Source organism: Lagopus muta, chromosome 8 (assembly GCF_023343835.1).
Source record: "Lagopus muta isolate bLagMut1 chromosome 8, bLagMut1 primary, whole genome shotgun sequence".
Lineage (NCBI taxonomy): Eukaryota > Metazoa > Chordata > Aves > Galliformes > Phasianidae > Lagopus > Lagopus muta.
In genome coordinates, this window is record NC_064440.1 from 31,949,053 (window position 1) to 31,973,834 (window position 24,782).

General features: G+C 40.8%; 1 protein-coding gene across 8 annotated transcripts in view; it reads right to left on the bottom strand.

The window, feature by feature from the left end:
* The window catches only part of KANSL1L (KAT8 regulatory NSL complex subunit 1 like), a 58,175-nt gene that overhangs the window by 14,470 nt on the left and 18,923 nt on the right, over positions 1 to 24,782 (bottom strand). For 7 of the 8 annotated variants that reach the window (XR_007378683.1, XM_048953789.1, XM_048953791.1 and 4 more), the window contains exons 4-7: positions 20,892 to 21,089; positions 18,155 to 18,273; positions 13,060 to 13,261; positions 2,709 to 2,871 (exon numbers count right to left, since the gene is read on the bottom strand). Coding sequence is in view for 7 of the 8 variants with exons in the window: in XM_048953789.1 (XP_048809746.1) it covers positions 2,709 to 2,871; positions 13,060 to 13,261; positions 18,155 to 18,273; positions 20,892 to 21,089 (682 nt within the window). In the remaining variant the exon portion in view is untranslated. The remainder of the gene's footprint in view (positions 1 to 2,708; positions 2,872 to 13,059; positions 13,262 to 18,154; positions 18,274 to 20,891; positions 21,090 to 24,782) is intronic. The other variant, XM_048953793.1, reaches the window with a different exon arrangement.

Below are 24,782 nucleotides of genomic sequence, written 5' to 3' on the forward strand. Positions count from 1 at the left end.
TCTGGCAAAGGCTACAGCAGGAAATGTAATTCATTTCCTGAGGGAGTTCTAACCAAGAATTAGTCTGCAAAACATCTCAAGTGGTAAGGAATTTAGCCACTGTTGTTAAGACAGGAAGGCTTAAGAAAAATAGGTCACTATAAGAAAAGACTTTCTGGAAATAAAAAGAAAAAAGAGAAATTAAGTAGAAAGAAATATGTCAACATTAGAAGCAGGCTTGACAACTGTTACATTCAGAGGACTGAGTACGGGGCCACAGGGTGGGCATTAAATTATTTTTATTTACATACGACCACGGCCTCATGTGCCTTGAGGACTTGCCAGGACAGAACCTTTCAATGTATTTTGCTAACTAAAAAGAACAAATTATTTCAATTTGATACTGATCTAAGTAGGTATTTAGTCTCAAGATCAAAGCTGACCTGCAAAAGGTCTTCTTCCCCCCAAGGTTTTTGGCACATTTCCTTTTCTACCTCTGAAAAAAGGTAAAGAAGGTCTGAAAAGTTTATCAGTCATGACATTCATGTAAAGGAGAAAAAAACCACCGAAGTTCTCTTGATTTCTTCTTCACTGGAACAGGCTGCCCAGGGAGGTGGTGGAGTCTCCTTCTCTGGAGATGTTCAAGACCTGCCTGGATGCCTACCTGTGTAGGGAACCTGCTTTGGCAGGGGGGTTGGACTCGATGAGCTCTGGAGGTCCCTTCCAACCCCTACAATTCTGTGATTCTTGAAGAACAACCTCACTGTCTCAGATTACGTGCTCCTGTCCCTTAATTGAAATGGCAACAGCATTTGTTCCAGATTAACCACAAACTAGGTGCTAAAGCACCAGGCCCAGTGCCTTAGATAAAAACTACTAAGTTCCATCCTTGAAAGCGTCAGCTTGAAGGTATGATGCAATCACTTGCACTTTTTCATTAAAGACCTTCTGTAATATGGAATCTCTTAAGACTTGGATCCATGACATCATTATATTTCCTGAAGCAAGCAAGTCTAATTGCACAGTTCTATTAGCTCGCCTGCAAATCATGATTCTCCTCTGAAACTAAAAAATACAAATAAAAAAATAGGTACAAGAACAATATCTGAATTTCATACTGAATCCATCATCACACACTGAAAAATCTAATCCTCAGAGCTTCAGAATACGACAACACCAAACGTTATTTTCTAACACACAGAGGAAATTAAAAAGAAAGCTTTTTTTTCTGCTTTGTTGACATACTTTTTTTATTATGAAGAAAGTGATAAAAGATGTGGGGATACCACGAGTTGTATTTTGAGAGAAGTTATCCTTCTGGAAAGGGTTAACTAAGGAAGCTGCAAAGAAGACACGAAAGTGAATCACACTGCCTGATCAAACTGGAAAACTTCTAGCATACGCTCACTCACCATTACTTCATAGAGAAGAGAATGACAAATAACTAACAGTCCTCTTGACAAGGAAAAGACAGCAAAGTGCACAGAGCATGATCCAGAGCAGGAATCTACGCTCCCTCAAAAGCGAGGAGTGTGTCCAAGCAGCACACAGCAGTCCAGCACTCTTATCCTGTCTTATCTATTATTAGCAAGGCTAAGGTTCCTGGAAAAAGAGGATAAATATTCCTCAAAAGAAAGATGCCCTTAGTATCACAACAACATTTTTCTTCCTTCATTCTGGCAAAATGACCTACAGTATCCACAAGGCAATCAACAGCCTTTCAGTTTCTTTTATTTTCATGATGATTAGAGTTGGTTTTCTTTTCTGATAGATTTCCAGCATTCCTGTCAAACTTCCTAGTCTCCCTTAAGACTAAGGCAAGAATGAAGGCAAGGGGCACAGCCTTATACAACTATCCCTGAACAGATATTTAAAGAAACACTGACAAATGCCTCTCAAAACATGTGCTGTGATCAGCAGTCCTTGCTCAGAAGCTGAAGCAAGGAAACAACTTGATTAGTTAGAAAAACTGGCACCGAGTGACCCAGGAAGCATGCGGGGACAGCTCTCCTCTGCAGGGATTATTTAGTGGCAAAGAAGCCCTCGTTACAGCAGGGTTCCCATACTGCTCAGTAAAAAGGTTTTGTCTAAAATGCAAAAAAATAACCAAAAAAAAATCACAAAGAAAGAAAAAATTCAATAGTATGAATCCCTTCTGCAGACAACAGCACTCGATGTGGTAATTTGGAAGTGCAAGTTGCACTTTCAGAGCAAAGAAGAGACAGAGTTTACATCTGCATTATTGTTTCAGAAGATTTAAAGAATCAGATGTCAGAAATCATTAACATCAGCAACCACCACAAGGCAGGTTATCACTAAAGCAATCACAAAAACTACAGAAACTTTCTGAGCCTAGTGCAAAGGGCCTGAGCTGAAAGCTGCCCACGAAACAACAGAACCAAGATGTGTGGGAATAGCACCATTCAAGGGATTGCCACTGACTTGGAGTGGACACACTGTGAAACTTACCACAAAGAACCCCAAATTCTTCCCGGACCACACTTTCTCAGCTGCAAGTGCCTTCCTGGTATGGAAAATTCAGATGTGTTTTTCAAATATCAGTGTGAAACTACGATTTTCCTTCAGCCTAAACACGTGTGTTCTGCCAGTAGGAAGTTTTCTGTAAGAGCTATTAAAAAAACCCACTCCAAAGGAAAGTTAGTCCACAGCCTGCACAGCTCTCACAAGCACCCAGCCCTCTGTGGAGGCATGGAGTTTGGGTTACTTACCTGAAGGGAATGATAGGACTGGATGGAAGGAAGAGTCCAGCTCTTGCACGTAATCCAGCATTTTAGATTCTGGGCTGTACTCGCTACTGCTCAATGCTGAGGTTGGCACCATACATGGTAACTGAGTTCTGTATGGACAGGAGGTATCTCTAAAAGATGAAGTCTGCATGGAAACACAGGAACAAAGGTTAACTTCTCTTTTACTCACTTAACTTCTCTCCAGCTGGATCAGAAGAATAAAAAAGCTCACAGTCACTCTTTGACATGTGAATGGGAAAAGTACTCGCACAAATGTCAGATAATCTACATATGACTAACTCTTCTATGGTGCACAATACAAAGAATATAAAAATACCCTTTTATTAGAGGCCAGGAACCAGTTGTCAGAGTTTCCACAGCAAAATGTAGCAGTTCCAGTCATTATTCCTATATAAACCCATGGCCAAAAAGCTACTTCTCTGGACAGTTTGAGCTTATATATTTTAAAGCAAGACAATATTAAATATTTTGTGCATACTATTTACACAAAGCAAGAGGACAGAGTCCTTACCTTGTTATAACACACATGAAAGAAGATACAGAACAATAAATACAGGAGATGGATGCACTGACTGATTAATAGGTAATATGAGAACTACTACACGGAGCAGAACTGTAAATATGAACGTAGCTGCTTGTTTGCAAGGCCTGTTAAGGGACAGAAAGTAAAATGACAGATTGCACGGGACTGGTGGGTGCAAAGTAGCAAGACAGAATGGCAAAACACAACAGGAAAGGACAAAGCAGCAGCATGCAGGCAAAATGCTGAGACATGCTTAGAGACAGAAGGAAAGAGTGGAACATAGTACTACTAAGCAGTAGTCAAAACAAGCCCACGCTTCAGAACAAGCTACTGCAGGAAAGTAGTGTTGCTGATGCCACTTTCAGCCTTACTAGGTACTACGAATAGCAGCCCCAAAGGTACTGGCATTTTTAAGGTCATCCATTGCTGTTGTGCTCAAAAAAAAACAGGGTTTGCTGCTTTGCCAAATGCTGCAAAACCTAAAATGAGCAGAGAGGAAACAGGAACCCTGAGGTATCAGCTTCTAGCTTAATACTGTGGAAACAGCCACGTCTATTGTCTCCTGGAAAAGGATTTCAACTTAATAAACTGTAAGAATGAATGTCACAGTGGTCTTGATTTTCTTAAGACTTTTTATGGAACAAGAGGAAACCAGCCAACAGCTGCATCAGAGGGAAGACGATCAAACAAACTTTACTTGTATTTTTAGTCATCCTGCTTCCTGAATCCAAGACATCTCTAGCTGCTTCCTCTTGCTTGAGAGACTCCGGGCTGTATTCTAGCAGTGTCACTCAACTGGTAGTGATGCAGTGCTTACATCTACCACTCTCTCTCTCTCTAATTAACTGTAATTTGTACTTCTGTGACATGGCATCAGTATTTGCAACCCATGCTAAGTCAGAAAATAGTAAATTGTTCACCTTTGTACTGCAGGATAGATTAAAATCATACAAGCTGCATGCTGCGACAGTGGAGCAGGGGAGACCCTGTGGTTCTGAGGACTGCTTGTTGTATTTCACGTTTTTATCAAAAGAAAACATTAACAGTCCCTAAGCCACCCTGACCTCTGTACGTGGGTTTACATGGAACTAGTTTCAACTTCATGTGGAAATAATTCTTTTCTAGCCCAGGACTCCTTCAAATCAGTGTTGTGTTATTTCCCACGTCAGACATATGGGATACTTCTTCTGTTAAACTTTAAACACCCATGAAGTGTTGGCAGAACAGGGACATGTTTGGAAACACTAGAGGGGTAAGCTCTAAAGCAGACCGAATGTTTCCCATTATACAGACCATTAAGCTAAAGCCTAAAGAGCTTTTACCTTCATGCAATTTCTAAATTTGACTTTCCAAAACTTCATAAAACCCCATTTTCACCAGATTTTGTTTTTCTGGAATGAATTGGTTTCCTGAACGTCCGCAACTTTAAGCTGTTGCTGCACTCACTCTGCTTGATTTCTTTTTCTGGAAATGAACTCAAAGTAGAGTTAATGCAGTTGGTTTTAAAAGAAATCCCTAAACACCAATCAGTAAAATTCCCTAGAAAATATATGGGTAAGGGCAACACATACTGACACACAGTCCCTTAGCACTGACTGACTTTTTCCTGCTTGAATTCACTTCATTTGCAAACACATTTAGAATATAGCTTAAAGCTAAGCCTGCTGAAAAACATGCATCGAATGGTCAAATAACCTCCACAATCACGGTTTATTTTCAAACAGTAATAAAATCAAATTGCCAGTGTTGGTAAATGCCACATTCTTTGCCTCATCTTGTCTGTGGTGGGAGTTACAAACCTTCTGCCTGGATTTGTGCATTATTTCCTTGAACGCTCTGGCATCGACACCTCAATCATTCAGTCTTTCATTAAGTCAGTTCATCATTCAAAAGAACAGAAGGACTTAAACAGAAACGAGAGTAGTTGTGTTTAAATATCCCTCTGAAGTTACTAGAAAAAAAACAACTAAAAACAAGCCTGGCAGTGTCTGTGTTCCCGGTTACCGGATCTGGTTTAAATTTCTGATGCAGTAGTTTTCCACTGGAAAATGCTGAATGAGTGAAATGATGATGTTTGTCAGGAATGTTGATTTAATCAGCTCTTGACTAAAAAAATTCTGAAGCCCTTCATTCTGCAATGAGAGCATGCTGCTCAAAGAAAGTGCCTCAACCCCATAGAAAAAAAGCAACAACTCTGCTGGGGAACCAACCTCTCCCCCCTTCCAGTTCCATATTGAACAGAGGCTACAACTCAACTTACTATGGCAGCAGCACACCAAAAAACAAAACCAAGAAGGCGGCAGCTCACCAAAAGCCAAGTGAACAAAACCACCCCATAAATACCAGCACCCCAACGCAGCAACAAAAAGTGGTTTTAAGATAAACCAAGGCGTCCAGCTTTCCAAAGAGAGGCCTCTGTGGCATGCTGGCTACAATGCCAACCTTTCAGAAGGCAAAAAACATATTACTGAACTCTTATCATTTTTTCCCCTGCTATCCTATACCTTACACACCTCCTGAACCATTTTTCTTCACTGCTGAAATACAAAACCTCACGCTTCCTGAGCTTAAGTAGATATGAAGAATAACATTACATTAGGTTCATTCCGTTATGGAAAAGAAAATACACTGTACTTAAGAGAAATTCAGAAGAGTGTGGTCTTTAAATATTAAACTAAAATAGCAGCTCTGTGCCTCGTAGGGAACAGTGTCACCAAGAGAATCTGATTTTTAAGGAGTATTATGAATTTTAATCTTCTTGGCTTCTTTTTCTTAGTACTGTTTTACTGACTCGTAGAAAATACAGTGAGCCATTTATTTTGATATTCGAAACAATTTTTGCACTTGCTTGTGATAAATTGATTCATGAGACCAAGCATGATGGGCGTATGCCAGCTCTGCAGAAGGTTCAGAAGGCTGGACAGTACCAGCCAACCACCTTTCTGCAGAGAGAAGAAGGTCTGCAGCCACAAAAAGTGCCATAATTGAAGAGAAAAATGTTCTGTGCTCCTAGTTAAGACTTCTGAAGTGAATACTCACTTCATGGTTTCAGCTACTCATTACTGAAACTCCTACCATTTTTGGAAACAAGCCGAAGTGTAACAGTACAACAGAGAGCCACAGTTCAATTACACCAATGCGTATGAATCCAGCAAGTTAATTAAGTCAGCTCAAATACACTCTGCTGAATATCTGTCACGTCTGCTTCTGATTACTCTTATAAGCCTGAAAAAGGAAAGGAAAAAGGATTTACTCGTCCTACACACACGCACTCAAAACTTTCCAGCAACGTCAAAGAGGAGCCATCTTTGTCAATATTAAAGGCTGTTCTTCAGTAAATGAGTAGCCAGCTACATTGCAGAGGCTTACCTGCAGGACACAAGAGAACCTCTGTGTGGATGGCCGATACCTCTTTGATACCTAACACATAGCAGTGCAGGGAGAAGATGGGCAAAGCATCTCAGACACCCTTCATGGAATGGTGCCCCTAGCAGACAGTGCCGAAGGTGGGTGCTGCCTTACAGAACCTCCCTGCCAGATGAAGCTTCTGGAGAGGACCTTTCCCACGTGCTTGCCTGCAACCCACACGTAGGTCAGGTGCAGCATAGCAAGCTGCCCCAGGATGTGAACGTATCAGTCTGCTTGTGGTCCCTCTGAAGTTGTCAGTAAGGATACAGCAGCACTTCCCGTGGCAGAAGTCTGTTTTTCCAGGAAGAGAATTGAAGGAAACTGACTTTCATAAAAGACAGAGCACAAAATACTTAGCATCCAGCTTGTCTCAAATCAGGATTTTGGTCAGTGTCACAGAGGGATTGGTATCTTCCCCATTCCTATAGACCACCCACCTCTCAGAAGTATAAATTAGTTTAGTTCTTTCAATCCTGTTGTAAGCCAATGGGAGATGGACTTTCACCTGCTCTGGTGGGAAAAGTATGTTGTCCTAAAGATCCTGAAACAAAGAGCTTTTGTTGAAGAAACAAATCAATTGAAAAATCGAGGTTAGTGATTAATTTTTGAGCAAATAAACCTAAAGAAGGAAAGGACGTTTTAACCCATGATGATAAGTTTTGTAAAAATGCTGTCTAGACATTAGGAATAGATGTGATCAGTAGAACACTACAGAAATACCATAACAAGCTAAAACTGCACTGCTGTGAAAAGCACACTTCAGGTGTTTCATTGTGGAAAAGGGACTTTTCAGACTGACTGGCTTAACATAAACCTGACAGAGACAGATTATGTTTTACTGGCAATAGCTAAAGGAGTTCTCCCTTCCTTCCTCCCCAGCAGACAACAGTCTTAACACGCATTCAGAACAGTTGAATGCACAGGAATGTTACTTTTTTTCCAGGCAGTATTTATTGGTTCTGTCTTTTACTTCTAATTTTACTTTTATACATACATATATATGTATATACACATATACATATATATATATAAAAGTATTTGTATTATATTTACTATAGTAGTGTGTTTACTATATTTATATTTACTCTATTTCCTATATTTATATGTATATTTATTTTCATACATGTGTGTATATATATATATATGTAAAAACTTCCAGAGTTAGATAGTAATTTTATCAACTAGCAATTTCACTTACAAACTTGGTAAGCCATAACCAAGGAACTGTACCCCACACCAGAAGGCTGACACACCCCAGAGGTCTACCACTTTCTCAGAAGCAGGGTGCATCCCCTTTTTGAAGCCTCTTTGTAAGAGACTTGGCACCACAACAACATTCCTTGTACTCATGGCCTTTGAGAAGCCAGCAATGCCAGTGAGCTATGCAGAGGCAGGTGGCAGAGCCAATATCTAGGGATACCAATGAGAGGAATGACAACCAGTAGACTCCTTTCACAGCAACTAAGGAGAAATAGCTGCTTCACTGAAGGCAAACTTTCTAGCTGGCTAGTGAATAAAATGCTTGATAGTTACTATTCTACACAGGATTTCTAAGCAGCCTCTTGTTTCATTTGGTTTTGTTTTAAAATGTTGAGACTGAGTGAGCTAGAGAAACCAGCAATTGTCACTTTGCTTCTATCTGTACTAGATGGAAATGGGACAAGGCAGTTTGGATTTTGGGTGGTCCTATGCAGAGCCAGGAGTTTGACTCTATCCTTGTGGGTCTCTTCTAACTCAGGATATTCTGTGATAACACAGAATTCACCTGTATCTCCTGTAATGCAAATAAACAAGCCACAACAACATGGGACAATCTGGCCAGAGGAAATGGAAGTGGGTGGCTAAAATGTTCGCCTCAGTTCCTGACTTTCAGAGTGTTGGCAACTCTGCAAATTTACATTCCAGCCTTCTCTATGTGTGCCTCAGTCCACACAACCACATCTTCCTCCAGCACATGGAAATAGAGAATACAAAGGGAATTTTCAGCTTAAAAACACACACGGTGCTCCAGAACTCTGCAAAGAAGTGGAGAGGACCCAAAGTTATAGTCCTTAGATCTCACTCCTCTTTTGCCTCTTACCTTTAGCTATTATTGTATAATATTTTAATGGATTAAGCCACTACCTAGTCCCAGTGATATCTCTTGGTAAAGCAACTCTCAACCAAACTAAGTGCCATTAGCTAGGATGTGAGAAGCAAAATGTCCTGGTAAAACACATTCCTTGTTATGCAAGAAACCCTGCAACAAACCACACAGATCAAATACACTCTAGTAAACAGCATGGCACGTCAGCTGAGCGAAGACCTCTCTGAGACTGTCTGAGTAGCAATAATGCTTACTGGCTGCTTTTAAATAAACTTACCAGAACTTTTGAGATCTCTAAGATACATTTAAATCCTCCATGTTTGGGCAAAAAAACAAAGCAAGAGGCAAAGATATTCCAGGTCCTCACTGCAGGAAGAATATTTGCAGGAGCACTCAGGTATTTGACACTGGAGAATCCACAGTGGGCGTGGGTAGGAAAGAAATTATAAAAGCAGCAACCACTGGGAAAAGATTCAACAGCAGCTCAATGTTTCACATGAAGCAATCTCAGGATTCCAGCCCCCGTCCACAAGCACGCATCCTCCTCCTACAACGTGGCTGCAGTTTACTCCTTTGTGTTACCCCAACAAATGTTTTTAACATTCATTCAGAACTCTTGCTGCTGAAATGTGTCACTACAATCACGTTGTCCACTCTGAAACAAACTGCATCCCAGGATTTACTGTGTGCATGGATTATTTTGAGTGGCCTGTGCACTGACTCACAATCAAGAAATGGCCTACGTTCTTACTGAGATATTTAGATCATGAAGGAAGACAGATACAAAACAGACAGCACTGCCAAAAGATGACTCACAGATCATCTTGTTCACTCATTCTGAATTAGTGGACAAGCAGATTTGTCCCCAAAGGGTGTCTCATGTTCCTGAGGACACTGGATGGTGGCAGATAAGCCAAACACCCTGCATCCTGTTTTATTTATCCCCATTGCAGTCCAGCTATCATGTTGATCTGGAAGGTCTTCTAGAGTTGCAGACAATTTCAAGGAGTCATCTCTTTTTGTACCGGTACTTGCATAAGCTCTATGCTTTCTTTCAGATACTACTCTGTGTAAGCATTATCTAAAATACAGGGGAAGGAGTTGTCTTCTTCAGAGTTGAAAGGTAGCAAAGCAGAGGACAATACAGGGCATCTCTCAACAGGCACTGGGCAGATACTACATCACTAAATGCACAAACTTTTGACAGCATTGTAAATGTATGCAGCATGGCAGCAGAGAGAGAAAAAACATGGCTCTCTTCCCAGTGACCTTTGTGAACCAACAGATGGGACAGCAGTTCAACTTCATACTTCCCTTTTCCTACCGCGTGTGTTGGGTGCTGCAGGGGAGAATGAACTTCCCAAAAGAATCTGAACAGATGTGAAGGACAATGCTGTGATTGCCATCAGATAAACAAAGAGTATACAGTCAGTCATCTGTTCTGAAAAAAACAAATTCCTCCAAGATAAGCCAACATTTCTTACATCTCCTAGAGAGCAGTCTCCGCGTTTTGCTGTGATTTTTCTAGCCAGAATTCTCTAGTTCTCATTTGCTCAGATCCCTCCACAGAGCAGCACTGCCCACCAGCACAGCTTGGCACTCACTAGTGCTGAGGCTGGCTGAGGAGCTGCAATGTTCAGAAGATCCCACCTTCTCTTTAGACACTGACAAGCTGGTCTCTTAACCGCACAGCTGCTGCAGGGACACGGCAGCAAGTCTTCCTCAGCTGCAGCTTGCTATCAAGCCAGTGTCCTTAAAGAAATCGGAGTCTGCAGACACCATGGTACCACAAGCTATATAAATACCCAAAACTTGAGAAAATATGGGAGAACAACTTGCCAGAGGCAGCACAGTAACACTGTATTAAAAACCCAGCTATTTGCTGTGTTTGTAAGGAATTACTCATTTTTCAATGAAGAGCCATAGCAAATGGGTTGGATTGCCGTTTGGGATATAAACACATTTTGAAAGGAAATCAATTCCAGAGGCTGTTCCCCATTTTGCAGTCTTAGCCCCTGTCTAATCTACAACTCAGTCCAGGTTGATATCCAGCATTCTTGTATTTCAAGCTGAACAATCTCATCAACAGCTGGGTAACCAAGTGTAGCAAGTGCAGCATTAAGAAAGTGACAGAACCTGTCAGAATGAAATTTCTTCAATGAAACAATACTCTTTCGATGGCTCTTAATTGAGAGACCTGATAACCACTTAGGTTTGATTGTCAGAACATGGTGGAAACGTCCAATCCAATTTTATCACTCGCTTCCCCAGCAGGATCACTGTTATTCTGTTTTCAACCAACACTGTATGTGCCTTTGTTAACTGCTTTACCTTAATTTTGAAAATTTTAATTGAATTTGGCACTTGCATGAAGTCTGAAACTGACAGCTTGATTGCTGCCACTACCTATTTTCTCCTGGAACATGAGCAGAATCCCTCTGTAGCACAATGACACAGTTCTCCATCAGCCCCTTGGTAAACTCTGCATGTAGAAAGCGAAGTATAACCACAGGATTCTGTGCTGAGAGCCACAGTAAGCGAAAACTACACAGCATGTACAGGCAGCCACGACAAGCTGGCTAAGGCTAGCAATGATTTCAAAAACACTTAGAGGCAGGCTTCTGATTGTAAAGCTGAAGAAGGTGCATTTGAACTGCAACCTCAGTGCACACATTTGCAGTATCTATTGACAGCATCTGAGCTGCTTGGTCTTCAATCACCTCGAAGATGCTGAGATTCAGTCAATAAGCAGATCGCCAGGCAAGAGGCACAAACTAGCAGATCTCTCCTTCCATCTATGAGGTCCATTACTAAAGCTCAGCAACTGTAAAACTGAGCCCTAGGTATTTGGAAAGCAGCCTAGAGATTCCAAACCAATGAGATTTTGGATCCCATCACTGCAGAAGGAGTATTAAAACTTCAGTCATGTCCTGAATTCCAAAATTTTAGACTGAAATTCTTTGAACGTGGCACAAAAGCTGGCTTCCAGTTAACTAATGCTAAAGGCTCCTCTGTAAATATGGGAACGCTCATTTTTTTGGAGGGAGAGTGAAAGTGGTCATTGTTAAATGGAAAGCTGCAACATCTTCTGTTCAATAAGCTTTGGGAGGCCTCTCTGATACAGCATTCCCTACAGGAGTTTTTACTGCCAAAGAGAAACATCTTTGGACATCTCTGCATCTTCAGTGCAGACACTGGAGGTGGCTTAATGTATGGAAACCCAGCACCAGAAATGTAAAAAACGAGGAGTACACACAGAATTACTGCAGATCCAACCGATCACTGATTACTTAAAAACATGTCCCTTCAGTCCTACAGTCTGTGTAAAATACTGATGACCCAGAGCTGCTAAGCTCTATGGCTGGCTGAAGATAAAGGTATAACTCTGCTTTGTATTCCCACCAATGGTCTCCAGAAACAAAGTTTCTGTTCACAAGCTTCTGCTGCAGAAGATGCTGAATCAGCACACTCAGGTAACATCCTTGCAGGGGAAACTTCATCCCCAGACCACTGGTACACTTGGCATTTTCTAGACAGTTAGCAGAGAAGACAGAGAGACTGCTGTCAATACAGCATTGCTTCTAAAAGATGAAGTATGAAGAAATTAAAATCACTTTGGATTAACATTGCTTTAAAGAGGTTATACTGTCTCTGACCCCAAATTGCTGCTTTAAGCATTACAGCTAAATAAATTCATTATATTCCACTAGCAGCAATTTGCTATTAATATCAGATATGAACTTGTCTTGCATAACTGTGTTTTTTCCCCCATTTTAAAAGATGAATTCCTTTGTAATGCAGAGAATTTCTTAGAGTTTTAAAGCACTCATGAAACACCATGGAAGAAGTAATGTATCTAATCAGGAACAGCAAAAAAACGGAAACAAGATTAAGATATTGCCACTTAATTTCCTAGAAAATAATGTGCCACCAGCTGTGTAAACTTTCCTGTAGCTAAAGCAAATATTCTGATAACAAGCAGGCAGCTGATTTAGACCGAAGTCTGTTTCCTCAGCAGTCAAGCCTCCCAAAGAAAATCTTGAGTTGTCCTCTGACTGGATTTTAAAGATAGCCTAGCACTAAATTCATCTGAAAAGCAGGATTCTGAGCAATCTTTGCCTTTTACGTTCAACTCATTAACTCTGAGCTCCTGCTGGCACACCTCTACGCTCCCTGAAAGTAACACATAAGCAACACAGCGTGCACCGTTCTTCTGACACACCAGGCAGACATGTGCAGGCTCCAGCAGCTGGACTCTGCTTTTGTCTCCTGAAGAGAGAGAAGCGAAGGCCTACCTGCTGATTCCAGTCACAGGCACTGTGCATTCTGTAGAGTTTTCTCTTCTGGAAACTGTGAAGTGGCCTCGTTCGGGCAGATGTGCTGACATTAGTCACAGAAAAAGATCTTAGCCTTGTCCTGTCTCTTCTTCTTTTCTTGATGTGCTGATGATCAAGCAACCAGCTGCTTGAAGAGGATACTTCTCTGTTGTCTGAAGCCCTGCAGTTTCATAATTAATGAGAGAGTTAATACAAGTGTTAAATATGCTCCATGTGCACCGGCCAAGATTTCAACCTCTGATTAGCACGAGCCATCTAATTCTAAGAAAATGTGACACACACTGAAGTATTTCATCACACTGCTTCAGGAAAGCACCTGTGTGTTTTGTTTGCTCTTTGACTAAGTCTGTGTTTCATCACAGAAAGAAATGCACCGTTCTTGCTAACTTTTCTAACATCTCTTGTTTTTTCCAAATTCAAGAGCTCTCCCCAGTGCTTCTAATACCTATGAACTTGAAGTTACAACTATTATTTCTCTGCAAACCTACATTCTACACAGTTGTGCTAATACATGGAGACCTAGAATCTTGCCTAAATACTTGGAGATTGCCTGATTTTTTGCTCATGAGCTGAAACTTCAGTAAACCTTTACAAACCACTGCTGACTCCTTGTAGGGCTGCAAAGCACTGCAAAACATCTGTATCAAAATCAGGAATTCTGCTCCTTCAGTTTAACCAATACAATGCCATCAAATGTACTTCGTTTTCCCAGGTATCCCAGTCTTCTTTTGTTGCTGCAGCAACATCTGCCTGCAAAGGTAAAGGCGCCCTGCAAAAATCACTCAAGTGTGCATTTAGTTTTGCAATATTGGAGACCTTGACTGCAACTCTGAACTGCCCAAGAAGTGCAAACACATGAGATATCTCAGCCTTGGGTCATAACAGGCCATCTTTCTGCAGGAACAATTGTTTTCTCTGCATGAATGGTTATTCCCTTTCATGAACTTTATCTGGTAGGATACAGCTTTATTAGAAAACCTACAACATGCAATAAAACATGAAAATGAATTTATTACAGGGCCATTTATCAATCTTTTTGAGAAGTAACTATCTACTAATGGTACATTTTTATTAAGTAGAAGGGCTCACTACAAAAGCTTGATTAAACACCACCCCATGCTGCGCTGTCGTGGCAACGATGTTTTATTGGCATGAATCTGAACTATTCTTCTGACACATCAAACCCCCAACAAGTGATACACACTCAGTGACAAATGTGCTAATTAAAAGAAGAATGGTATGTATGTAGAGGAACACACTAGTAAGTGCCGAGACAGAACCCAAAGCATTGAAGCATGACATTCTTAATGCAAATGCTGAACTTTACAGCTGGAGAAAGAAATACAATATTGCAGGACCATGCAAAAGTTCCATTAAAGTACCTTCTCCGAATGCTTAAAAACTTCTGTTCTGTTCTTATCTGCCCTGATATCAGAGAGTGCCAAGGCCAATTTCTGAACTTCCACTACCACCCTCTTACATGAAAACCATTTGGAAAAGAGCATTAGCACAAAAAGCTCCTCAGTCTCAATTTCTGCAGTTGCTGCCTTTGTTCTGGTGTGCTACGTAGGTCACTGATGATCTCTCTGCAACCTTTTCCAGCTGCTCTATTTACCCTCCTGTGCCTTCCAGGAATGCTCTGCTCCTGTTTCAGATGAAGCAGAGTTCTCAGTTCTGTGGTTTGGAGCTGCAATACACAGCAATACCTTTTTCCTGCCACTCATGTAAACAACACTTCCAAGTCAAGGCTGAAGTTATCCATGTATTTAGAGCTTCATGCAGTATAGTTTTCAAAACAGGATTCTACAGAAGAGCAGAGGTCAAATTCCTCTATTTGCTCCTTTCAAAGCTTCTAGGTTGGCCTGTCTTGCACTGCAGACTAGCTGCAGAACAGAGACCTTACAGAATGCACACATGCACTGCAAGCCACAGGACAGGCTCCATTTGTTCTGAACTAAAGATTTTTTTTCCACTCCTCTCTGTTGATAAGGAAGTAATTCTATTAAGGAGCTGCTTCTATGAAGATTTACCTTCATCTGGCTTATCTTTGGATCCAGATTCAATAGAGCAAAGAAAGGCTACATTAAAAAAGAAAACAGGGAAGCCACTAACAAAATCATACCTTGACAAATGGCAATTCAAGTTTACCCACATTTAATCAACCAGGAACTGTACATGTACCACCAATTCCACTGGGAACTCCCAAGTAACCAGCCATACTGCAACCTCTATCGTTACAAACCTCAAAGCACCTCACGTGCAGACTTACTTTAAACATGGACTACATCTTTTGCATCAAGAGCCTACAACGAATTTCAAAAATGTACTAAAGTAAAAATAACAGTTAAAATAGCAATACCATCCCTTCTTTTTCCATCTTCAAAATCCTAAAAATCACCTTACTTTCATGTTGATTTTGTTTTCTACTTTCTAAAATACACAATAAAGTCAGTCAGTGCTCTGGAAAAAGTGAGGGGAGAATTAGCCAAGAAATGAAGTTAACTTCAGCATGTAACTGCTTGATGTAACTGCACACTAAACAAGGACACCAATAAAATACAAAAAGAAATGAAGCACACTCAAAAGCACAAGTAGGAGTCAGTGAATTTCCTTTTGGGATTCTTAGGACAACTACTCGATGTTGTGCTTAATTACCACCTTTAATGAGATGTATTTATTTACAGGCTTAAAAACATTTCACAATACAAGAAGTGAAAAATTAATTCAACTGATTTTCCAGATAACACATAGAAAAGTCACAAGCCTCTGAGAGTAGTCCTGCTGAGAAGAACTCAGGGATCCTGATAGATGAAAGACTTAAAATAAGCCAGCAGTTTGTGTCTGCAGCCCGGAAGGCCAGTGGTATCATAGGCTGCATCAGAAGAAGGATGGCAGAAGGGTGAGGGAAGGGATTGCTCCTCTCTGCCCTTGTGAGCCCTGTCTGGAGTACTGCATTCAGGTCTGACGCCCCCAGCACAGGAGGAACGTGGAGCTATCAGAGAGGGTCCAGAGGAGGGCCGTGAAGATGATCAGAGGGTTGGAGCACCTCTCTTACAAAGACAGGCTGAAGGGACTAAGCTTGTTCAGTTGGAGAAGAGAAGGCTGTGCAGAGACCTCATTGTGACCTTCTAGTATTTAAAGGGAAATCAACTTTTTACACAGGTAGACAGCAACAGGACAAGGAGAAACAGCTTTACACTAAAGGAGGGAAGATTTAGATTAGGGAAAGTGGTGAGGTGCTAGCACAGGCTGCCCAGAGAGGATACGGATGTTGTGTTCCCAGAGGTGTTGAAGGCCAGGTTGGATGGCCCTGAGCAACCAGGTCTAGTACTGAATCTAGCTGGAGGCTGGCAGCCCTGCTTGGATGATATTTGAAGCTCCCTTCCAATCCAAGCCATTCTATCATTCTACGATTGTGATTCTTTGATTCCCTTCCAGCAGCTAACTTACCACCTCCAGTTCAGAGCTACAGCACTGAGAAAATCCTCCATGTCTTCCCATTCTTCCTTTGGTTGTTACAGAGCACGGGTAGAAAATGACCAGCCTTAGAGAGTGCGCTCCCTGAGCTGCTCCAGCAACTGTGCTGCTCATAAAAGGGAAAGAGGGCTGATTTTGGACAGTTCCTGATAAATGTCTGATGGAAAGTAAAATGCAGAAGAGCAGTGGCTTCAAGTTGCATCATTAGTGTCCCTCATCACAAAGTAAAATTCATTCACATCTAAAAACACTTAAAAAACAGGACTCCTTCCTCGTCCGTTGCACAAGGAAGTCACTGAGTCATTTCTAATGGTCTTAATTCTTCTCTTCTTCCACATACCTGATCTGAATGTGTATGTTTGGTGGCCCTGCTAGGCAGGGGGGTTGGAATTACATGATCCTTGGGGTCCCTTCCAACCCGGGTGATTCTGTGATTCTGTGATTCTGTGATACCCATCAGGGCAGCTTTTATTCCAGAACTCAGTGGAGTATTCTGATCTTTCCCGGCATTACTTGTAAACAACCACTAGATCAGGAACACAAATGCCACATGACAGGACCTCTTCATCCTCAAATTTAGGGCACAGTCACACAGTCGCTTTGGCAACAGACGGCAGTTAAAAGAAGCTGCCCATCCAAGCTGCTCATTATAATCTCCTCGTGGGAAGCTACAGCTTCTGCAGCAAAGCTGCTGAAAAACAGACGGTGTGTCCAGCCCTACATGGAACTGGGAGCCAGGGAATTACGTTCTGCTGCAGACACTGCCATAAAGCCCCTGGCCCTAATAGTGAACACCTTCTTCAGCCACTTGATCTTAATCAAGACCTGTGAATAACTCAGCTATGCCCTCATCCCTCCAATCACCTTACCAAGAGAAATATTCTATGTACCCAGGTCTTTTGTAAGATAGGACTGTAAATAATAATCTTAATAGTGTTTTGAGATTAATACAGAAAAGTACCTGCAGGGTATTTTAAAATGAACAAACACAGGATAAAGTTACTAAAACTTATGGCACAGTATTAAGAAATGTTTGCCTACAGCGTTAATTTCAAGCTGCTACATCCTTTCATCCTGGAAAAGTAAGCCCATGAAAGATTAGCTGGCAAAGATTCATTTAGCCTCAAACTGAAGATGTGCGAACTGATGAAGCTATTAGAAATAAACAGACCCTGACCCACGTTGAGGTACAAGTGGCAATGGCCGTGTGTTCTACTAATCCAGTGAAATCTAATTTGTCAGCTTCCTAGTAATTAAGGTGAATCATGATGACAGAATCCACTGAGTCTAAAATATGTAAAAATAGTGTGCAATTTAATGAGTCCTTTCACTACTGCACAGATACATTCTTCGTCCCAGGACTTACTTGAGTGGAATTATGGTGATAGCATTATCTTATGATGTCTTTAAGAAAACAAAAATACACTACAGCTTTCCAAGCTCAACTTTGTCACTCTTGAAGCTTACAAAGAGCAGTTCTTTCTTTATAACCTAATACCATAAGGATTATTTGTTGAATTTATGTAACTTTTCCAATAGTTATTCCCAAAGAAAATAACACCGTACTGTCACCTACCTGAAGGAGATGCCATTGACCAGCTGTCTGTGCCTGCAAGTTTTGGATGAGAGAGAAGAAGCTGGAGACAGGTTGAGCGGAGCAATGAGGCTACTGATGATTTCACTCAGTTGTGCACTCTGGAAAAAATAAAAACACAGAAGGTAGTCAGACTTCTATCCACACTCAATGGCTCCTGGGCTTCTGTTGTGTTCCCACTCAAGATTCCAATCTCATACATCATGGAAGAATCGTACTTAGTCTCTTCTTGTGAATAACCAAGAGCTGCACGTTTATCTTCTTCCACATTATGCTCAGCTATAAAAACAAACAAACAAAAAAACCCACCCCTGAACTACCTGCCAAGGACACCGAATAAATAATACACCAAATAGATCTGTGATTTCGGTACTGCAGCCAAAGATTGTTAGAACAGCAGAAGAAACCAGAACTTTTTACAGCTGATGTTACAACAGCTGCAGCTCAGAAAGCATTTCAACAGGAAAAAAAAAGTCTGCTGTCTACTTATGGCACATTTTGTTCACTCAAAAGTATGCGCTCTTGTTAAGAGAATACTCTTCATTGCTCACGGCAGTAAAAACAACAACAACAGAAACAAAGAAAAATCCCACAAAGCCACCATTTTTATTTTATTCTCTATTTTTACAGGAAGACTACTGTAGCTACGGACAGAATGACTAAAACCTTCCAACGACCTCAAAACCACTGCCTTCTAAAATCGCCCCAGAAGAAAGGCAGGTTATTTGGTAAGACCAGGAGCTCCCTACAAAGCACCGAGTTGTGGACTGACTCCAGATAACGTTTCACAATGGTTTTGTTTTAAATGTCAGACCTTCATGGTTATTCTGACAATAAATGCAGCCCGCAGCTTGCTTAGAGGAAACTGCTGTATACTGAACACAAAGGCAATGGATCTGAAATGGCATACATGCTTCTTAAACTTTTTAAATCACTTTGTACGCTTTTCAGTCAGAACTGATTGCTCAAAACAAGAATGGCCAGAGGCTACCCAAGTGACTTCTGCTTGCATTTCTAGGCACTATCGTTTATACAGGGAGAGGCTGAAAAAATTATTTTCCAGTTAATTACAAGTCATGCCTTTTCTGTTAATGTTTAAGTGATGCATTCCGGTCATCGGGTAAAAATTGCAGGACGGAATAAAACATTCAGGGACAGATTTTAAAGCACAGAAATAGCAATTTGGTCATAAAAGATCTAGACAAAGCAAACAAGATGTGAGTAACATATTTATCAGATTGATTGAAAAATCTCAACAAGCATTCAATCTGTACGAAGCAAAGACTCCACTGAATGGAAAAGCACCACCACAATGGCAGACATCCAAACTGCAAGGAAAAAATTACACGTTTTTAAGATGTTGCACAGCTACGTAGAGAACTCAAAAATAGTCTTTAAAAAACAAAAAAAGGAAGGCTCAGTCATTTTGTATTTTACCTTTTTTAAAAACAGACTGAAGAATTCTGTGGGAATGTGTATAGAGATACTTCAGCCTACAGCATGGCTCTTCTCAACGTGAAGAAACCCAGACCTTAAGGCCCAGGTTAACTTACAGAACTAATCATCAAAAACCCCAGCAGATCAAATCCCAAAGCTTAGTGAGGTACGAAAGGAAGAAATCTGTGTGAACCCAGAGATGCACTGTAAGAAGAACACCTGCAAGTCATTTTCAGACCATCACATTTCTTGGAGCTCTGTAACTACTTGGGTACCAGTAAACGCACTGCTAGTACTTAATTAGTCAATGTTTTACGAGAAGAAAAGTGTGTTTAATTCTCCAAGTAGTTACTTAGGAGGGGACATTCACCACATTCTAAAAATGCTCTTGGTTTACCTTGTGCAATTGCCAGCACTGTGCATGTAAATTTCCTGTTTCATTGCTTCCTCACTCCTGTCTGTTGTGGCTGAAATCCATCAAACAGGGGAAGCACTTTAAGAACAGGAAAGTATGACTATCAAATAAGAAAAATTGGCACAGAGATTCAGGAACAGGAATGGTAACTAAAGCCACTCTTACTCCATTTAAACAACATGCATATGAGCAAGAATTTACTGTGGCAGAGCAACATATTAATACTTCAGTTAATAGCTTTTGTTAGGTTTGCTTTACACTAACTGCAGAAATTAATTCAGGAAACAATGTTCCTGTATCTCCTTGCAATGTGACCCTGCAATATGAAACCTTGCTGGAGTCTACATTGTATTTCCTGGAATTAACCTTGGAAATAACTGGAGCAGCATGAACCGAAACTCCTCTCTACACCTACACTCTGCCTGTGAAATACCTGCAATTCCTCAGCTCCTCGCTGGATTGCTATGACGCTCGAAAAGCCAGACCAACAATGACACCCAATTGGAGCTTTTCTACATACCTCCATCCTCAGCTGCAGTCTTTCATCTCACAGAAGTATTTCCTGAAACAATCTGTGGCAACCCTACCCTAAACCTAAACATAATGAAGAGGCAGGTTTGGGGATAGCTATTAGAAGTGGTTACGTGGCCGCTTTGATGGAAACCAAGTGGTAACACAGACACATCAGGAGTAACAGATTAATTTGTAAACCTGGTGTACAACGTATTTATTTAAACCCTTGAATGCAACAGCACCCACTCTCAGGAGTGCAAAGTAGCTTCTTCAGAAGCATCACCACGGAACCTGTCCTGTTCCTGCAGTCAATCATTGAGCTCCATCGACTGTTGAGTTCTCATTTTACTTTACCTGTTTTTCTATGTTTCGTAAAAGCAGGGTAGGACTGCTGGGTGACATTTCAAAGTCATGCTCCGGCAAAGAATCCTGTCTCTCAATGGCAGCTTGCGAATTCCCTGTGGCGTTTAATAAAGCTTCTTGGTCTGTCAACTGTATTTGCTTCTTCAAAATGTCTTTTGGAAATGGGAATTCTTCTAAGATCACCATCCCCTAGACAACAGCAATTGAACACAGTTGGTTGACAACGAATTAACCCTCCTAAACCATGTTTAAGGGGTGGCTGAACCTGGCACCTCCCCCTCAAATCTTCCCAGCTACTCTGGAGCGCTTGGACTAGGTTTTAGATACACTCAACAGCTCAAATACAGAAAGAGTCAGTATTTTTATTAATGGAAAACTGCATCATTCATGCTACTCCCTATAACAGCAACCACACTACAGTGTTATACCACTGCTTAAACATCTGTGCCAAAATTCAAATCAGAAATTCATACTTATTAGAACTACATGCTCGTTTGCCTGCTGTTTTAAGAAGAGGTTTTTCTGCAAAAACAACCACTCTTTGAAGTTGATTATACTTTTTGCATCCAATACATTTCTCTGAAGCATTTTGAAGTGTTCTTTTTTTTCTTATTCTTATCCATGCTCTAAACAAACATTAAGGTTTCAAGAGAAGGATACAAATCAAAACAAAAGCCTTTCATACTTCAATAATTGATTTTTAAGGTGAGCATTTTTAGAGCTTTGGAATTACAGAGGCAGTGATCCTAAACGTTCTAGCAATCTCATCACTTTTGCAGGCAATCTGCACAAATCCAATGGGAGACACAACTTATCATCTGGAGTGCACTGCCCAGTAAGACAGCTGCAACTTTATTTGGTAGGGAACCAAAAGTTTTAGAAACTGAACTGGGAAAAGAATAATGCCACTGTGCTTTTCACATGACAGATAAGAGAATTCCAAGTGTCAGACATATTCCCAGGTAACATCTCCGTTGGTTTGCTTCAGCAAATTTAAAACATGAACAATAAGCAAAAAGAGCTCTGAAACAGCCAACAACAGTTCCTCTGGCAGCCCCCTGCTTTGTTACTGTCTTGAGAAATAATTCCAATACGTAGAAACACCTATGCTGCCTCTGAAGACATTACCCAAAGAGAATGGGCTCCCTCAATTATTCTGCTTCCAACTTGTCCTTCTGGTGAGACCATTCCACCAAAAGGCAGGGGAAGACCATCATTACATGAACGCACCATTCTTTTAGAAGGACAGACTTCACCTGGGACACGTCTGTTGAACATTAAAGCTCCTGCAGTTTTACTCACACCCTGCACTCCTACCTCAGCAACAACTTGCTCCAAATCAAAAGCAATGTTGAAAGAGGCTTCAAGGAAGAGACTAGGAGAAAATGTAAAGTGGACCTGCTTTCCTTGCATCTCTAACTTATTCCTCTGTTTCAATTCAAAGCTGACAATAAATATACCCTAAAAGCAAACCCAGGTGCTTAAAAACTTGTATCCAAGCTCAAAACACCCATGGAGATTCTGGATTTCCGTCAGGTCAAGATGAGATTTTCCACATTCACTGTTAGGCAGTAGCCCACCATCTGTGCTTTTCAATTTCTGGCAGATGGAAACAAACACAGACAGTATCATACTGTAATCTGCAGACCACAGCAGTTACTCTCAAGGAAGTTCAAGGATAGCCTTAATTTTAATGAGCCACAGGACAAAGTAGCCCAATAGCTTTAGAACAAAAGACAGCAAAATAAATAAACAAACAATAAATCACAGGTCAGCATGGAAAGAGGGAAAAAATAACCCACAGCAGTCTGAAACACAAACTCTGATATGAGAGGAAGCACACAGGAAACTCAAAGAGAGAACCCCCCACAGCTATTTCCACTGGAATTTTGTTTTTTTAAAGCTGCAAAATCCCAGTGACAAGCATGGAAAGAAGAAAGCAGAAAAGTAAATTGAAAAACAGTACGAAAAGGAGTAGACAGAAATAGGTACATAAGAAAAGATAAATGAGGAACAGGAAAGGATTAGGAGTCTAACGCTGGCTATAAAGGAATTCTAACACTGGTCACAACCCGTAGGTTTTGGCAACCAACTTCCCCTACTCCCAACTAAATCTTATTGTTTTATTTGGCAGATTTTCTAAATGGATGGACTCAGAGCTCCAGAGCCACTACTTCTATGCATACAAGGATGCAGCAGACACAACAGAGAAGGCCAGGAAACCTGGTAAGTTAACTATCTCCCTTCCTATTGTGTTCTGCTGTTAGAGGAGTGATACTCTGCTTGAGTTATTGTTGACTGGCTACGAATCACATTTTTTCCCACTCAAAACACAAAGAAGACACTTTAAAACTATTAAGCAGCATACAAACTCTAATGATATTGTGTAACTACTCTGTAGCCACTAAATCAAAACAAAGAGCTCTTCTGTCAGTCCACATGACCTTCCATAACTGCTGCACCAGCATGCTATGAACATGTAAACAAAAAAAAAAAGGAAGAAAAAAACAAATCAGAGCCAAAGAGTATTTGTCTACCTTCTGTATGGGACACAATGCCAAATACCTAACAGCACAGCTGGTAAAAGGGGCATGAAGTTTGCAAAAAGGAATGTTACTAAAGATCTCCAGCAAGAAGAAGGCTAGGCTCTGAGCCAACGTGCCACCTAATGCGAAGAAAATGCATGACTGAAAGAATGCTCTCTCATTTCTCTGTTATTTATTTCTCACTGTTCTGCAGCCCTTGGGACCCATGCCATCTTAAAGTCTGATTCTGGGCATATTGGAGTGTGAGTATTTGGTATTCTGGACATTATTACAATATGGACATTCTCACCGTTCAGCAAAGTACAAAATCTCCTTTTGCCTCTATGGGCAGAAAGGCAGGAAAGACCCTCAAATAGAGGTTCTTCAAATATTTTCTTTCTTAAGGAAAAATTTGACCGTGGAGACAAAGTTGGATATGTGAAGATGGATTTTGAGAGCTATAAATAGAGAGGAAATAATAATCCTGTATGTGATCAGAAGGAAATGCTCTCTAGCACGATTTCCTTTCTTTCTCTTCCTTTCCTCTCTAGCATGATTTCATGATTTCCCTCCTTTCTCTTCCTTTCCTCCCTCCAAATTTCATATTCAGTCACATAAAACCTAAAGCATCTCCTGGCTCCTCTCTATCTGGGCTTATCTGACCATAGCATAGATCACACAACTTTTATGTGGCTCATTAATGATGAGTCCAGAAGCCCTACTCTAAAACCTGTTACTATCACACCACTGGAATTATCACAAGTTTTGGCTTCTTGTGTGTGAGACCGACCTGGACAAGCCATTACATTGATAGATAGATAGATTATTAATGTTTCAGGAATGTGACTTTACCACTGTCTAGCCCGTTTGATTTACAAAAGCTAGCACATGAGTTATACACGTTGGAATTTTAGTAATAATTAATCCTTGACCTGTTCAAAGTGCTGTACAAACATTAACTAACTAATCCTTAGAATAAGCATGCACTGTAAATAACAGAAAAAGCCCCCAGACGCCCACGATGCAAAAATGAATAGCCAAACACCCCTCCCAAAAAACAGATCTTCTTCCATAGAGGAAAAAATAGTGGGATAAATGACATGGCTTGTTCCAGGGCCCTGAAAGTCACTAACAAAGTCCCCAACTACTACAGATAGGAAGGTAAGAGTCCCTGACTCTCAGTCCTGTATTGATGCCTCTAGGGTACAATACTTTTTACCTTTTGATGTCTTTCCTATCAACCTCTGTGTGCAATAGTCTGCTTATATACAAGAATTCCAGGGCAAAACAAACAACAACAATGAGGAATCAAAGAAATAAACATTACAAGAAACACTATTACAAAAAAATAATCAAA